The 16,343-nt window shown below is 59.9% G+C and overlaps 1 protein-coding gene across 1 annotated transcript; it reads left to right on the plus strand.

The window, feature by feature from the left end:
* Positions 1-43: 43 nt before the first annotated feature.
* Positions 44-16,339, plus strand: RTN3 (reticulon 3; the record flags this gene model as incomplete). The annotated part of the gene is made up of 7 exons (XM_032677724.1): positions 44-536; positions 4,001-4,084; positions 10,516-10,996; positions 11,132-11,347; positions 11,396-11,904; positions 14,805-15,012; positions 16,258-16,339. Coding segments are annotated over exons 1-7 (2,073 nt in total), but the record flags the coding sequence as incomplete, so codon positions are not given.
* Between the last annotated feature and the right edge of the window lie 4 nt (positions 16,340-16,343).

Genomic DNA, 16,343 nt, shown 5'->3' on the forward strand with positions numbered 1-16,343 from the left:
GTCCCCCCAGAGCCCCTTCCCCCCCCGGCCTACCACTCCCACCATGCACCGCGCGTCCCGCGGCTGCCATGGCAACTGCTCCCCGTACCGGGCATGCGCAGCGCCCCTCCCCGCCGCTGCCATGGCAACCGCGCCCCCTCTCCCGTGCATGCGCAGCAGCGCCGAGCTGCGGCGGGAGGGCGGCGCGTTTCTATTGGTTCTCTCCTCCCAGCCCCGCCCCCCATGCCGCCAGAACGAGGCGCTGATTGGCTCGATATCTTTGGCCACGCCCCTCCCCTGTTGCCGCGCGGCACCGATTGGTCACGGTCTGTCTGGTCACGCCCCCCGCGGCACCGCCCCTCCCGCAGTCGGGGCGCGGCCACCGCCCCGCACGGACGCGCCCTCCCCGCGCTCCGCCGCCGCCGCTGCCGCCGCCGCCGCCATGGCCGACCCCGCCGCGCAGTTCCCCGTCGTCTCCTCGTCCTCCTTCCCCTCCTCCCCCTCCTCCGTGCGGCCCCAGCCCGGCGGCTGCCGCGGCGGCTCCGTGTCGTGCACCGGTAAGGGCCGGGCGGGGCCTCTGTGGGGCCTCTGTGGGACCTGAGGGGGGGCGAGGCCGTGAGGGGGGAACGTGAGGGAAAGGGGCGCTTCGGGGGGCGTGTGAGGGGAAAAGGGGGGGCGTGTGAGGGGAAGAGGCTTTGGGGGGGGGGCAGGAACGGGGGCCACAGGTCTTTAAGAGGCAAATATAGGGGGGAAAAGAGACTTTTGGAGGAGGGTCGGGGGGTAAAGAGGCTTTTAAGGGGCAGATTTAGGGGGAAAGGGGGTTTTGGGGGGTAGAAATGCGGGTTGCGGGTCTGTCGGGGGCAGAGATGGGCGGGAGGAGGTTTTAGGGGGGATTTCGGCTTTTTGGGGGTGGGTGAGAGCTGAAGAAGCTTTTGGGGAACAGAAACGAGGGTAAGGAAATTTTAGGGGGGCAAATACGGGGGGAGGGAGAAGAGGCTTTTGAGGGGGCAGATCTGGGGGCGAAGAGACCTTTTGGGGGGATTTTGGAGGGTAAAGAGGCTTTGGGCGGGGAATTTTTTTGGGGGGGAGAAGGGATTTTGGGGGGGGAGAAGGGATTTGGGGGGGGGAGAAGGGATTTGGGGGGGGGAGAAGGGATTTTGGGGGGGGGGAGAAGGGATTTTGGAGGCAGGTGTGAGGTAAACAGGCTTTTGGGGCAGTAAGGATGCTCTTAAGGGGCAAATTGTGGGGATAAAGAAGCCTTTGGGGGGGTAGTTTTGGGGATAAATAGGCTTTTAGGGGCAGATTTTGGGGTGAGGAGGCTTTTAAAGGGAATTTTGGGGGTGTTTTGAAGGGCTGAGGCCTTTGGGGGGGGCAGATTTGGGGCGAATCGACCTGGGGGGGGGGGGCAGATTTGGGGGGCAGTGCCCCACCCCCACCCCCCCCATCCCTCAGAAATGGGGTAAAACCCCCCGAAAAGGGGCCGTTGGGGTTTTTTGGGGGGGTCGTTGCTCCGTCCGTCCTTCCTGGGGGGGCCCCCCGGGACCCTCCCCCCGCTTTCAGCTCTCCCTGACTCGGCAATTCCCGGGATTTCACCCCAAATTCCCGGGATTTCACCCCAAATTCCCGGGATTTCACCTCGGTTTTCACCCCTGGGCGCCTCAAAACCCCCAAATGTTGCATTTTCCCCCTGAAATGTTGTGTTTTCCCCCCAAAATGTTGTGTTTTCTCCCAAAAAACGTTGGGGATTCTCCCCTAAAAGGTTGTGGTTTTCCTCTGAAATGTTGTGTTTTCTCCCCAAAATGTGGGGTTTTCCCCCCAAAATGTTGGGGATTCTCCCCTAAAAGGTTGTGGCTTTCCTCTGAAATGTTGTGTTTTCCCCCCAAAGCTCGGCGTTTTCCCCCCAAAACTCGGCGTTTTCCCCCCAAAACTCGGTGTTTTCCCCCCAAAACTCGGCGTTTTCCCCCCAAAATGTGGCATTTTCTCCCCAAAATGTGGCATTTTCTCCCCAAAACTCGGCGTTTCCCCCCCAAAACTCGACGTTTTCCCCCCAAAACTCGGCCTTTTCCCCCCAAAACTCAACGTTTTCCCCCCAAAACTCGACGTTTTCTCCCCAAAACTCGACGTTTTCTCCCCAAAACTCGGCCTTTTCCCCCAAAACTCGGTGTTTTCCCCCCAAAATGTGGCGTTTTCTCCCCAAAACTCGTCGTTTTCCCCCCAAAACTCGACGTTTTCCCCCCAAAACTCGTCGTTTTCCCCCCAAAACTCGTCGTTTTCCCCCCAAAACTCGACGTTTTCCCCCCAAAACTCGGCGTTTTCTCCCCAAAACTCGGCGTTTTCTCCCCAAAACTTGGCGTTTTCTCCCCAAAACTCGGCCTTTTCTCCCCAAAACTCGGCCTTTTCCCCCCAAAATGTGGTGTTTTCCCCCCAAAATGTGGCGTTTTCCCCCCAAAACTCGTCGTTTTCCCCCCAAAACTCGTCGTTTTCCCCCCAAAACTCAGCATTTTTCCCCCCAAAACTCGACATTTTCTCCCCCAAACTTGGCGTTTTCTCCCCAAAACTCGACGTTTTCCCCCCAAAACTCGGCCTTTTCCCCCCAGAACTCGGCGTTTTCCCCCCAAAACTCGGCGTTTTCTCCCCAAAACTCGACGTTTTCTCCCCAAAACTCAGCATTTTCCCCCCAAAACTCGTCGTTTTCTCCCCAAAACTCGGCGTTTTCTCCCCAAAACTCGGCGTTTTCCCCCCAAAATGTGGCATTTTCTCCCCAAAATGTGGCATTTTCTCCCCAAAACTCGGCGTTTCCCCCCCAAAACTCGACGTTTTCCCCCCAAAACTCGGCCTTTTCCCCCCAAAACTCAACGTTTTCCCCCCAAAACTCGACGTTTTCTCCCCAAAACTCGGCCTTTTCCCCCCAAAACTCAACGTTTTCCCCCCAAAACTCGACGTTTCCTCCCCAAAACTCGGCCTTTTCCCCCCAAAACTCGGCATTTTTCCCCCAAAATGTTGTGTTTTCCCCCCAAAACTCGGCGTTTTCCCCCCAAAACTCGGCGTTTTCCCCCCAAAACTCGGCCTTTTCCCCCCAATACTCGGCGTTTTGCCCCCAAAACTCGGCGTTTTGCCCCCAAAACTCGGCGTTTTCCCCCCAAAACTCGGCGTTTTCTCCCCAAAACTCGACGTTTTCCCCCCAAAATGTTGTGTTTTCCCCCCAAAACTCGGCGTTTTCTCCCCAAAACTCGACGTTTTCCCCCCAAAATGTTGTGTTTTCTCCCCAAAACTCGGCGTTTTCCCCCCAAAACTCGGCGTTTTCCCCCCAAAATGTTGTGTTTTCCCCCCAAAATGTTGGGGATTCTCCCCTAAAAGGTTGTGGTTTTCCTCTGAAATGTTGTGTTTTCTCCCCAAAACTCGGCATTTTCCCCCCAAAACTTGGCCTTTTCCCCCCAAAACTCGGCATTTTCCCCCCAAAACTCGGTGTTTTTCCCCCAGCTCCCTCCCGGGGAGGGGTCTCCCCCTCCTTCTTTCGGGGTGGGGGGTTTGCAGAACGATCCCTGTGCCAACTGTGACCGGGGGGGGGGGGAAATGGGGTAAAACCCCTCGGATTTGGGTCAAACTGGGCTTTTCTGGGGGGGTTTTGCGACACAACCTCGCCCCAAAAAGGGAAACCCCGAGCCCCAAACCCCCCGAAATTTGGGGTAAGACCCTGTGGAAAAGGGTCCTCAGAGTCCAGCTCGGGGGGGTTGGGGGTGCCCTGGTGATTCTGGGGGGGGGTTTGGGGGTCCCCCGGTGATTTTGGGGGGGTTTTGGGGGTCCCCCAGTGATTTTGGGGGGGTTTGGGGGGTGCCCCCAGTGATTTTGGGAGGGGTTTGGGGGTTCCCCAGTGATTTTGGGGGGGTTTTGGGGGTTCCCTGGTGATTCTGGGGGGGGTTTGGGGGTCCCCCAGTGATTTTGGGGGGGTTTTGGGGGTCCCCCGGTGATTTTGGGGGGTTTTGGGGGTCTCTGAGCTCTCACCCTCTGTGTTCTCTTGCAGATCCCCCCATTTCTTCCTCCTCCTCTTCTTCTTCTTCCTCCTCTTCCTCCTCCCAGCCCGTTTCTCTCTTTGCGGCTTCACCAGGCAAGTCTTCCCCCCCCCCAAAAAAAAACCCGTCCCTCAGCCAATTTGGGGGATCCCTGAGCCAATTTGGGGGATCCCTGAGCCAATTTGGGGGATCCCTGAGCCAATTTTGGGGATCCCTGAGCCAATTTGGGGGATCCCTGAGCCAATTTGGGGGATCCCTGAGCCAATTTGGGGATCCCTGAGCCAATTTTGGGGGGTCCCTGAGCCAATTTGGGGATCCCTGAGCCAATTTGGGGGGGCCCCGAGCCAATTTTGGGGGTCCCTGAGCCAATTTGGGGGGGCTCTGAGCCAATTTGGGGGATCCCTGAGCCAATTTTGGGGATCCCTGAGCCAATTTTGGGGATCCCTGAGCCAATTTGGGGGGTCCCTGAGCCAATTTGGGGGGCTCTGAGCCAATCTGGGGGGCTCTGAGCCAATTTGGGGCATCCCTGAGCCAATTTTGGGGGTCTCTGAGCCAATTTTTGGGGGCCCTGAGCCAATTTTGGGGGGCTCTAAGCCAATTTGGGGATCCCTGAGCCAATTTGGGGGGTCCCTGAGCCAATTTGGGGGATCCCTGAGCCAATTTTGGGGATCCCTGAGCCAATTTGGGAATCCCTGAGCCAATTTGGGGATCCCTGAGCCAATTTTGGGGGGTCCCTGAGCCAATTTGGGGGGTCCCTGAGCCAATTTGGGGGGTCCCTGAGCCAATTTTGGGGGGTCCCTGAGCCAATTTGGGGATCCCTGAGCCAATTTTGGGGGGTCCCTGAGCCACTTTGGGGGATCCCTGAGCCAATTTGGGGGATCCCTGAGCCAATTTGGGGGATCCCTGAGCCAATTTTGGGGGTCTCTGAGCCAATTTGGGGGATCCCTGAGCCAATTTTGGGGGTCCCTGAGCCAATTTTGGGGATCCCTGAGCCAATTTGGGCATCCCTGAGCCAATTTGGGGATCCCTGAGCCAATTTTGGGGGGTCCCTGAGCCACTTTGGGGGTCCCTGAGCCAATTTTGGGGGTCTCTGAGCCAATTTGGGGATCCCTGAGCCAATTTTGGGGGTCTCTGAGCCAATTTTTGGGGGGCCTGAGCCAATTTTGGGGATCCCTGAGCCAATTTGGGGATCCCTGAGCCAATTTGGGGGGCTCTGAGCCAATCTGGGGGGGCTCTGAGCCGATTTGGGGATCCCTGAGCCAATTTGGGGGGTCCCTGAGCCAATTTGGGGATCCCTGAGCCAATTTGGGGGGTCCCTGAGCCAATTTGGGGATCCCTGAGCCAATTTTGGGGGTCTCTGAGCCAATTTTTGGGGGGTCCCTGAGCCAATTTGGGGATCCCTGAGCCAATTTTGGGGGGCTCTGAGCCAATTTTGGGGGATCCCTGAGCCAATTTTGGGGGATCCCTGAGCCAATTTGGGGGGTCCCTGAGCCAATTTGGGGATCCCTGAGCCAATTTTGGGGGTCTCTGAGCCAATTTTTGGGGGGTCCCTGAGCCAATTTGGGGATCCCTGAGCCAATTTTGGGGGGCTCTGAGCCAATTTTGGGGGATCCCTGAGCCAATTTGGGGATCCCTGAGCCAATTTTGGGGGGTCCCTGAGCCACTTTGGGGATCCCTGAGCCAATTTGGGGGGGCTCTGAGCCAATTTTGGGGGATCCCTGAGCCAATTTTGGGGGGTCCCTGAGCCACTTTGGGGGTCCCTGAGCCAATTTTGGGGGGCTCTGAGCCAATTTGGGGATCCCTGAGCCAATTTGGGGATCCCTGAGCCAATTTTGGGGGATCCCTGAGCCAATTTTGGGGGATCCCTGAGCCAATTTTGGGGGGTCCCTGAGCCACTTTGGGGGTCCCTGAGCCAATTTTGGGGGGCTCTGAGCCAATTTGGGGATCCCTGAGCCAATTTGGGGGGTCCCTGAGCCAATTTTGGGGGGTCCCTGAGCCACTTTGGGGGTCCCACACCCAACTTCAGGGCCTCGATGCCCCCTGGGTGTTGAGGGAGGGGGTGACCCCCCCAAACTCCCCCCTGATTTTGGGGGGTTTCAGCTCATTTTGGGGGAGTTGAGCCCCCCTGAAATGGTTTTTTTTTTGGGGGGGGGGATTAAATAAACAAAAATAGAGTGTTTTTTTTTTTCTCTTCTTTTGCTGCTTCTTAACTCAGTTTCTTCTCTGTTTTTGGGGGTCAGACCCCCCCTCCCCCTCCCAGCTTTGCCCCCCCCTCCCCCCCCAAACTGCCCCTCCCCCGCTTTGCACGGCCCCCCCTCCCCCGCTGCTGCTGCTGCTGCTGCTCCAGGAGAAAAATCGTCATTTTTGGTGGTTTGGCCTCAAAAAAACCTTCCCCCCCCCCCACCCGCCTGTGCCGCCCTCGGGGGCTTTGGGAGACCCCCCCGGGGGGAAATGGGGGGGAGGGACCCCAAAATCCACCCCCCAGCACTGGGATCCTGGGGGGGGGGGTGAATTCAGGCCCAAAATTAGTGGGTTTAGCCCCAAAATTAGTGAGTTTAGCCCCAAAATTGGTGGGTTTAGCCCCAAAATTAGTGAGTTTAGCCCCAAAATTAGTGAGTTTAGCCCCAAAATTAGTGGGTTTAGCCCCAAAATCGGTGGGTTTAGCCCCAAAATTAGTGAGTTTAGCCCCAAAATTAGTGAGTTTAGCCCCAAAATTAGTGAGTTTAGCCCCAAAATTGGTGGGTTTAGCCCCAGAATTGGTGGGTTTAGCCCCAAAATTAGTGAGTTTAGCCCCAAAATTAGTGGGTTTAGCCCCAAAATTAGTGGGTTTTGCCCCAAAATTAGTGAGTTTAGCCCCAAAATTAGTGGGTTTAGCCCCAAAATTAGTGAGTTTAGCCCCAAAATTAGTGAGTTTAGCCCCAAAATTAGTGGGTTTAGCCCCAAAATTAGTGAGTTTAGCCCCAAAATTGGTGGGTTTGACCCCAAAATTAGTGGGTTTAGCCTCAAAATTAGTGAGTTTAGCCCCAAAATTAGTGAGTTTAGCCCCAAAATTAGTGGGTTTAGCCCCAAAATTAGTGAGTTTAGCCCCAAAATTGGTGGGTTTGACCCCAAAATTGGTGGGTTTAGCCCCAAAATTAGTGAGTTTAGCCCCAAAATTAGTGAGTTTAGCCCCAAAATTAGTGAGTTTAGCCCCAAAATTGGTGGGTTTAGCCCCAAAATTGGTGGGTTTAGCCCCAAAATTAGTGAGTTTAGCCCCAAAATTAGTGGGTTTAACCCCAATTTGAGGTCCCCAGCAGGACCCCTCCCCCCCAATTTCCCGACCCCACACCTGCAGGTTTTGGGGGGTTCTGCCCCCCCCCTCCTCACTCTGGACCCAAAATGAGGAATTTCAGCCTCAAAACAAGTGGTTTTGGTCCCAAAACCAGTGTTTTTGGTCCCAAAATAAGTGGTTTTGGCCCCAAAATGTTCTTTATTTCAGCCCCAAACCGAGGTCCCCTCCAGGACCCCCCCCCCCCAATTTCTTGGCCCCAAACCTGTGAGTTAGACCCCAAATCGGGGGGTTTAGCCCCAAAACCTGCAGTTTTCACCACCCCCGGGGTGCTTTCAGCCCCAAAATGAGCATTTTTAGTCCCAGACTGACATTCCCCCCCCCCCCCCCAGGATTTAGGGGTGGATTTGGGGGGTGGGGGGGCTCTGGTGCCGCCGTGGGTCCCGTCTGACCCCCCCCCGCATGGCTGGACTGGGGGGGACACCCCAAAACTGCTGGGGGGGCACAAGGGGGACCCCAAAACTGCTGGGAGGACACCCCAAAACTGCTGGGGGGGGCAGGAGGGACCCCAAAACTGCTGGGGGGGGCAGGAGGGACCCCAAAACCCTGCATGGCTGTGCTGGGGGGGGGAACACCCCAAAACTGCTGGGGGGGCACAAGGGGGACCCCAAAACCCTGCATGGCTGTGCTGGGGGGGGAACACCCCAAAACTGCTGGGGGGAACACCCCAAAACTGCTGGGGGGAACACCCCAAAACTGCTGGGGGGGGCAGGAGGGACCCCAAAACCCTGCATGGCTGTGCTGGGGGGGGGACACCCCAAAACTGCTGGGGGGGACACCCCAAAACTGCTGGGGGGGCACAGAAGAGACCCCAAAACCCTGCATGGCTGTGCTGGGGGGGGGACACCCCAAAACTGCTGGGGGGGCACAAGGGGGACCCCAAAACCCTGCATGGCTGGACTGGGGGGGGACACCCTAAAAGTGCTGAGGGGGACACCCCAAAACTGCTGCGGGGGCAGGAGGGACCCCAAAACCCTGCATGGCTGGATTGGGGGGGGGACACCCCAAAACTGCTGGGGGGGGCACAAGAGGGACCCTAAATCCCTGGATGGCTGTGCTGGGGGGGTGAACACCCCAAAACTGCTGGGGGGGCACAGGAGGGACCCCAAAACTGCTGGGGGGGGCAGGAGGGACCCCAAAACTCTACATGGCTGGACTGGGGGGGGGGGAAACCCCAAAACTGCTGGGGGGGCACAAGGGAGACCCCAAAACCCTGCATGGCTGGACTGGGGGGGAACACCCCAAAACTGCTGGGGGGGACACCCCAAAACTGCTGGGGGGGCACAGAAGGGACCCCAAAACCCTGCATGGCTGTGCTGGGGGGGGGAACACCCCAAAAGTGCTGGGGGGGACACCCCAAAACTGCTGGGGGGGCACAGGAGGGACCCCAAAACCCTGCATGGCTGGACTGGGGGGGGACACCCTAAAAGTGCTGGGGGGGACACCCCAAAACTGCTGGGGGGGCACAGGAGGGACCCCAAAACCCTGCATGGCTGTGCTGGGGGGGGGGAACACCCCAAAACTGCTGGGGGGGCACAGGAGGGACCCCAAAACTGCTGGGGGGGGCAGGAGGGACCCCAAAACTGCTGGGGGGGGCAGGAGGGACCCCAAAATGCCTCCTGAAGTGCAGACACCCCCCCCCCCCGCATGGCCAGAGTGGGGGGACCCCCAAAATGCTGCGAGGGGGGGACAGGAGGGATCCCCAAAATGCCTCATCACCTGCAGGGCCCCCCCTGCATGGGGGGGACCCCCAAACCTTTGGGGGGAGGGCACGGGGGGACCCCAAAGCACTGCGGGGGTGCAGTGGGTGCATGGACCCCCCAGGGAGGGGAGACGGGACCCCAAAATGGTGGGAGGGACCCCAAAATGATGGGGGGGGTGCAGTGGGTGCATGGATCCCTCAGGGAGGGGACACGGGACCCCAAAATGAGGGAGGGACCCCAAAATGATGGGGGGGGTGCAGTGGGTGTACAGACCCCCCCAGGAGGGGACACAGGACCCCAAAATGATGGGGGTGACCCCAAATCACCATGGGGGTGCAGTGGGTGCATGAACCCCCCAGGAAGGGGACCTGGGACCCCAAAATGAGGGAGGGACCCCAAAATGATGGGGGAGTGCAGTGGGTGTATGGACCCCCCAGGGAGGGGACACGGGACCCCAAAATGGTGGGAGGGACCCCAAAATGATAGGGGGGGTGCAGTGGGTGCATGGACCCCCCAGGGAGGGGACCTGGGACCCCAAAATGATGGGGGGACCCCAAACCACCGTGGGGGTGCAGAGGGTGTATAGACCCCCCAGAGAGGGGACCTGGGACCCCAAAATGGTGGGGGGGACCCCAAACTGCTGTGGGGGTGCTGTGGGTGCATGAACCCCCCCCAGGGAGGGGACCTGGGACCCCAAAATGGTGGGGGGGGTGCAGTGGGTGCATGGACCCCTCAGGGAGGGGACTGGGACCCCAAAAGGGTGGTGGGGGTGCAATGGGTGCATGAACCCCCCCAGGGAGGGGACCTGGGACCCCAAAATGGTGGGGGGGACCCCAAACCACCATGGGGGTGCTGTGGGTGCATGAACCCCCCAGGGAGGGGACCTGGGACCCCCAAATCACAGAGGGGTTCAGGGGTGACCCCAAACTGCTGTGGGGGTGCAGTGGGTGTACAGATCCCTCAGGGAGGGGACACGGGACCCCAAAATGGTGGGAGTGACCCCAAACCACCACGAGGGTGCAGTGGGTGCATGAAGCCCCCAGGGAGGGGACTTGGGACCCCCAAAATGGTGGGGGGGACCCCAAACTGCTGTGGGGGTGCTGTGGGTGCATGAACCCCCTCAGGGAGGGGACTTGGGACCCCAAAATGATGGGAGGGACCCCAAACGGCCACGAGGGTGCAGTGGGTGCATGAAGCCCCCAGGGAGGGGACCTAGGACCCCAAAACGATGGGGGGGACCCCAAAATGATGGGGGGGGACCCCAAACCGCCGTGGGGGTGCAGTGGGTGTACAGACCCCCCCAGGGAGGGGACACAGGACCCCAAAATGATGGGGGGGGTGCAGTGGGTGTACAGACCCCCCCAGGGAGGGCACCTGAGCCCCCCAAATGCTGGGGGGGTCACAGCGGGTTCCCAGCCCCCCCACACCCAGGCTGGGGTCGGGGGGCACACGGAGGGGGGGGGGAGGGTCCCCTGACCGTGTCCCCCTCCCGCAGCGACCCCAGCCCCGCCCGGCCGGGGGGCGACCCCGGGGCTGCCCCCCCCGAGCCCCCCGGAGTCCCCGGAGTCGCCGTTCGAGGTGGTCCCCGACCGCGCCGCCTTCGACCGCGAGTTCGGCCCCGCGCTGGCCCAGATCCCCGAGGGCCGCGAGTGCCACTTCGGGCCCCCCCCGGCCTCCCGGGGGGTCGGGGGGGGGTCGGTGCCCGGCGGGACCCCCGGCGGGACCCCCGGCAGGGCCCTGGGCCGGCCCCCGCCCGGCTCGGCCGCGGCGCTGGAGGAGGTGTCGCGGTGCGTGAGGGAGATGCACAGCTTCACCAGCGAGCTGCTCACCTGGGACCTGGTGGAGGGCAACGGCCACCTGGGCACCGGGGACGGCCACCTGGGCGTCGGGGACGGCAACCTCGGCATCGGGAACGGGCCCCCGGGCGCTGCCAGTGGCAACCCGGGCACCGGGAACGGCGACCTGGGCACCGGGAACGGCAACCTGGGCACCAAGAGTGCTGGAAGTGGCACCGGGAGCGGCGATGTTGGCGTTGGGAACGTCGGCGTTGGCAGCGTTGGCGCTGGCAGCGGCGACCCCGGCGCCGGGGAAGGCGGCGCCGTTACCGGGAGCGGCGGCCTTGGCGTCGGGGACGGTGTCCTGGGCATCAGGAGCGGCGACCTTGGCGCTGGGAGCCACGGCCTGGGCAGCAAGAGCGGCGGCGGCGGCACCGGGAATGGCATCTCCGGCGCTGGGAAGGGTGGCCTTGGCACTGGGAGTGACGTCCTGGGCATCGGGAGTGGCGGCAGTGGCGGCACCGGCGTCATCGGGAACGGCGTCCCCGGTGTCCCCGGCGTTGGAGTTGGTGCCCCTGGATTTGGAATTGGTGTCCCTGGCGTTGGAGTTGGTGCCCCTGGATTTGGAGTTGGTGCCCCTGGATTTGGAATTGGTGTCCCTGGCGTTGGAAGTGGTGTCCCTGGCGTTGGAGTTGGTGCCCCTGGATTTGGAGTTGGTGCCCCTGGCGTTGGAATTGGTGCCCCTGGCGTTGGAATTGGTGCCCCTGGCGTTGGAAGTGGCCTCACCGGTGTCCCCGGCATCGGGAACGGCTTCGCTGGAGGTGGCCCCGGTGGCCCCGGTGGCCCCGGTGGCCCCGGGCCGGGTGTCCCCGGCGTCCCCCCCGGTGCCGACGGCGACAGCTCCGGTGACTCCGACAGCACCGTCATCGAGGAGGGGCCGGGAGAGGCCCCCCCGGAGCCCCCCCGGCCCCGCGGGGTCACCCCCGACGTCCCCCCCGATGGCCCCGGGGTCGGGGACTGGGAGCAGGAGCACCAGACCCTGCGGGCGCTGCGGGAGCTGGGGGGGCCCCCCGAGACCCCCCCGGCCTGGGGCCTCCCCCGCCTGGCAGGTAAAGCCCCAAAAAGGGCCTTGGGCACCCCAAAAAGGGCTTTTTTTTCCACCCTAAAAGGCTTTTTTTTCACCCTAAAAGGTTTTTTTTTTCGCTCCAAAAAGGGCTTTTTTTCCCCCCCCAAAAAGGGCTTTTTTTTTCTCCCCCAAAAGGCTTTTTTTTTCACCCCAAAAAGGGGGGTTTTTTTCACTCCAAAAAGGGCTTTTTTTCACCCCAAAAAGGGCTTTTTTTCACCCCCAAAAAGGGCGCTTTTTTTCACCCCAAAAAGGGCTTTTTTTCACCCCCTAAAAGGCTTTTTTTCACCCCAAAAAGGGCTTTTTTTCGCTCCAAAACGGCTTTTTTTCCCCCCCAAAAAGGGCTTTTTTTCCCCCAAAAAAGGGCTTTTTTTTCCACCCTAAAAAGGGCTTTTTTTCACCCCAAAAAGGGCTTTTTTTCACCCCCTAAAAGGCTTTTTTTCACCCCCTAAAAGGCTTTTTTTCACCCCAAAAAGGCTTTTTTTTCACTCCAAAAGGCTTTTTTTTCACCCCAGAAAGGGCTTTTTTTTCCACCCTAAAAAGGGCTTTTTTTTCCTCCCCAAAAAGGGCTTTTTTTCACCCCAAAAAGTGCTTTTTTCCCCCCCTAAAAGGCTTGTTTTTTCACCCCAAAAAGGGGGGTTTTTTTCACCCCAAAAGGCTTTTTTTTCACCCCAAAAAGGACTTTTTTTTTTCACCCCATAAAGGGCTTTTTTTCCCCCAAAAAGGGCTTTTTTTTTCACCCCAAAAGGCTTTTTTTTGTTTCCACCCCAAAAAGGGCTTTTTTTCACCCCAAAATGCCGCCGAAAACATCGGGGGGGGGAGGGGGAGCTGTGATTGACACCCCAAAAAGGGAGGGGGGGGGGGGAAGAGGGGTTAAAGGGGGGACCCCACCCCGAAATTCTGGGGGGGGGGGAGCCCAGTGAGTGCCTTGTTTTGGGGGGAAAACGGGGGATTTTGGGCCAAAGCCGCCGCCGCCACGGCCAGGGGATGGTTAATTAACCCCCCAAAAAGGGGAGGGGGGGCACAGAAAGGGGGGACCCCCACCCCAAAATGCTGCTGGAGGGGAGGGGACCCCTGTGAGTGCTTTGTTTTGGGGTGAAAAGGGGGGATTTGGGGCAAAAAAGGGGGGATTTGGGGCAAAAAAGGGGGATTTGGGGCAAAAAAGGGGGGATTTGGGGCAAAACCCGCCGCTGCAGTTGGGAGGGTCGTTCACACCCAAAAAGGGGGGACCCCACCCCAAAATGGTGTCTGGGGGGGGGGGGGGGGAGCCCCATGTCTGCCTTTGTTTGGGGGAAATAAAGGGGGTTTGGGGTGAAAAAGGGGGATTTGGGGCAAAACCCCCCCTCGCACTTTTTGGGGGTAATTAATGCCTGGGTTTTACTGGGGGGAGGGGGTAATTAAGGTCCACTTGTAATGGAGAAGATTAATTAAGCCCCATTTTTAATGGGAGGTTAATTAAAGTCTGTTTTAATGGGGGCAGGCTAATTAAGGCCCGGGTTAAGTTGGAGGGTTAATTAAGGCTCAATTTTACTCGGGGGAGGGTGGTGTTATTAATTAAGGCCCAATTTTACTCAGGGGGGTTAATTAAGGCCCAATTTTAGTCGAGGGAGGGTGGTGTTATTAATTAAGGCCCAATTTTACTCGGGGGAGGGTGGTGTTATTAATTAAGGCCCAATTTTCCTTGGGGGGGGGTTGTTAATTAAGGCCCAATTTTCCTTGGGGGTTGGGTTAATTAAAGCCTGTTGTAAGGGGGGATTAATTAAGGTCTGTTTTTAATGGTGGGGGGAGATGATTAGCCCCACTTTTAACGAGGGGGGTTAATTAGTGCCCCACGAATAAGTAACGGGGGGAGGTGGGGGGAGGTGGCATTGCTCTCAGTCTGCCCCAAAAATGTCACCAGTCCCCACACCCAGGGTGCCCCCAGTGACCCCTGACCTGTGTGTGTGTCCCCTCCCAGTGACCCCTGACCTCTGTGTGTGTGTCCCCAGTGACCCCTGACCTGTGTGTGTCCCCTTCCAGTGACCCCTGACCTGTGTGTGTCTCCTCCCAGTGACCCCTGACCTGTGTGTGTGTCCCCTCCCAGTGACCTCTGACCTCTATGTGTGTCCCCAGTGACCCCTGACCTGTGTGTGTGTCTCCTTCCAGTGACCCCTGACCTGTGTGTGTGTCCCCAGTGACCCCTGACCTGTGTGTGTCCCCTCCCAGTGACCCCTGACCTGTGTGTGTGTCCCCTCCCAGTGACCTCTGACCTCTATGTGTGTCCCCAGTGACCCCTGACCTGTGTGTGTGTCTCCTTCCAGTGACCTCTGATCTATGTGTGTGTCCCCAGTGACCCCTGACCCCTGTGTGTGTCCCCAGTGACCCCTGACCTCTGTGTGTGTCCCCTCCCAGTGTCCCCTGACCTGTGTGTGTGTCCCCAGTGACCCCTGACCTGTGTGTGTGTCCCCTTTCAGTGACCTCTGACCTGTGTGTGTCCCCTCCCAGTGACCCCTGTCCTGTGTGTGTCCCCAGTGACCCCTGACCTCTGTGTGTGTCCCCAGTGACCCTGATCTCTGTGTGTCCCCTCCCAGTGTCCCCTGACCTCTGTGTGTGTCCCCTTCCAGTGACCCCTGACCTCTGTGTGTGTCTCCTCCCAGTGACCCCTGACCTCTGTGTGTGTCCCCTCCCAGTGTCCCCTGTCCTGTGTGTCCCCTCTCCCTGTCCCCTCATGACCCCTGTGTCCCCGCAGTGTCCCCTCTCCATGTCCCCTCATGACCCCTGTGTCCCCCCCTGTCCTGTGTGTCCCCTCTCCATGTCCCCTCATGACCCCTGTGTCCCCTCAGTGTCCCCCCCTGTCCTGTGTGTCCCCGCTCCATGTCCCCTCATGACCCCTGTGTCCCCCCTCAGTGTGGGAGCTGCTGTTCTGGCGGGACGTGAGGAGGAGCGCGGTGGCCTTCGGCGCCAGCCTGGTGCTGCTGCTGTCCCTGGCCACGCTCAGCGCCGTCACCGTGGTGGCCCACGTGGCGCTGGCCCTGCTCTGCGTCACCATCAGCCTGCGCGTCTACAGGGCCGTGGTGCAGGCGCTGCAGAAATCCGAGGAGGGACACCCCTTCAGGTGGGGCTGGGGACCCCCCCACTGGGGCTTTGGGGGCTTTGGGGTCTCCTTGTCTCGGGTTTGGGGGCTTTGGGGTCACCCTGCCTCGGGTTTGGGGGGTTTGGAGTCACCCTGTCTTGGGTTTGGGGGGTTTGGGGTCACCCTGTCTTGGGTTTGGGGGATTTGGAGTCACCCTACCCTGGGTTTGGGGTCATCCTGTCTCGGGTTTGGGGGGTTTGGGATCACCCTGCCTTGGGTTTGGGGGGTTTGGGGTCACCCTGCCCTGGGTTTGGGGGGGTTGGGGTCACCCTGTCTCAGGTTTGGGGGGTTTGGGGTCACCCTGCCTTGGGTTTGGGGGGTTTGGGGTCACCCTGCCCTGGGTTTGGGGTCACCCTGTCTTGAGTTTGAGGGATTTGGGGTCACCCTGCCTTGGGTTTGGGGGGTTTGGTGTCACCCTGTCTCAGGTTTGGGGGGTTTGGGGTCACCCTGCCTCGGGTTTGGGGGGTTTGGAGTCACCCTGTCTCAGGCTTGGGGGGTTTGGAGTCACCCCCACCCTGGGTTTGGGGGGTTTGGGGTCACCCCACCCTGGGTTTGGGGGTTTGGGGTCACCCTGTCTCAGGTTTGGGGGGTTTGGGGTCACCCCCACCCTGGGTTTGGGGGGTTTGGGGTCACCCCACCCTGGGTTTGGGGGTTTGGGGTCACCCTGTCTCAGGTTTGGGGGGTTTGGGGTCACCCTGCCTCGGGTTTGGGGGGTTTGGGGTCACCCTGTCTCAGGTTTGGGGGGTTTGGGGTCACCCCACCCTGGGTTTGGGGTCATCCTGTCCCGGGTTTGGGGGATTTGGAGTCACCCTGCCTTGGGTTTGGGGGATTTGGGGCCTCCCTGCCCCAGGTTTGGGGGGTCTGGGGACGGCGATGTCGCCGTGGGGTGACGGGCTCAGTGGCCTGGCTGATGGTTTGCTCTGGGTAGGGGGAAGGTTGAGGGAGGATTTTGGGGTTCAGGGTGGATTTGGGGGGGCTCAGGGGGGTCCTGGGGTGCCCCTGACGTGTCCCTGTACCCTGCCCAGGGCTCACCTGGACCCGGGTGTGACACTGTCCCGGAGACCTTCGGGGTTTGGAGCGTAGAGGGGGATTTTTGGGGTGCGGGTGGATTTGCGGGCACAGAGAGAGATTTTTGGGTTCAAGGAGGGTTGCAGGAGGATTTTGGGGTTCAGGGTGGATTTGGGGGGGTCCTGGGGTGCCCCTGACATGTCCCCCTGCCCTACCCAGGGCGTACCTGGACCTGGACGTGACGTTGTCCCCCGAGCGGTTCCAGGCCCAGGTCGCGGCCGTGGCCCAGCACCTGAACCGGGCGC

This window comes from Chiroxiphia lanceolata, unplaced genomic scaffold (assembly GCF_009829145.1).
Source record: "Chiroxiphia lanceolata isolate bChiLan1 unplaced genomic scaffold, bChiLan1.pri scaffold_92_arrow_ctg1, whole genome shotgun sequence".
Classification (NCBI taxonomy): Eukaryota; Metazoa; Chordata; class Aves; order Passeriformes; family Pipridae; genus Chiroxiphia; species Chiroxiphia lanceolata.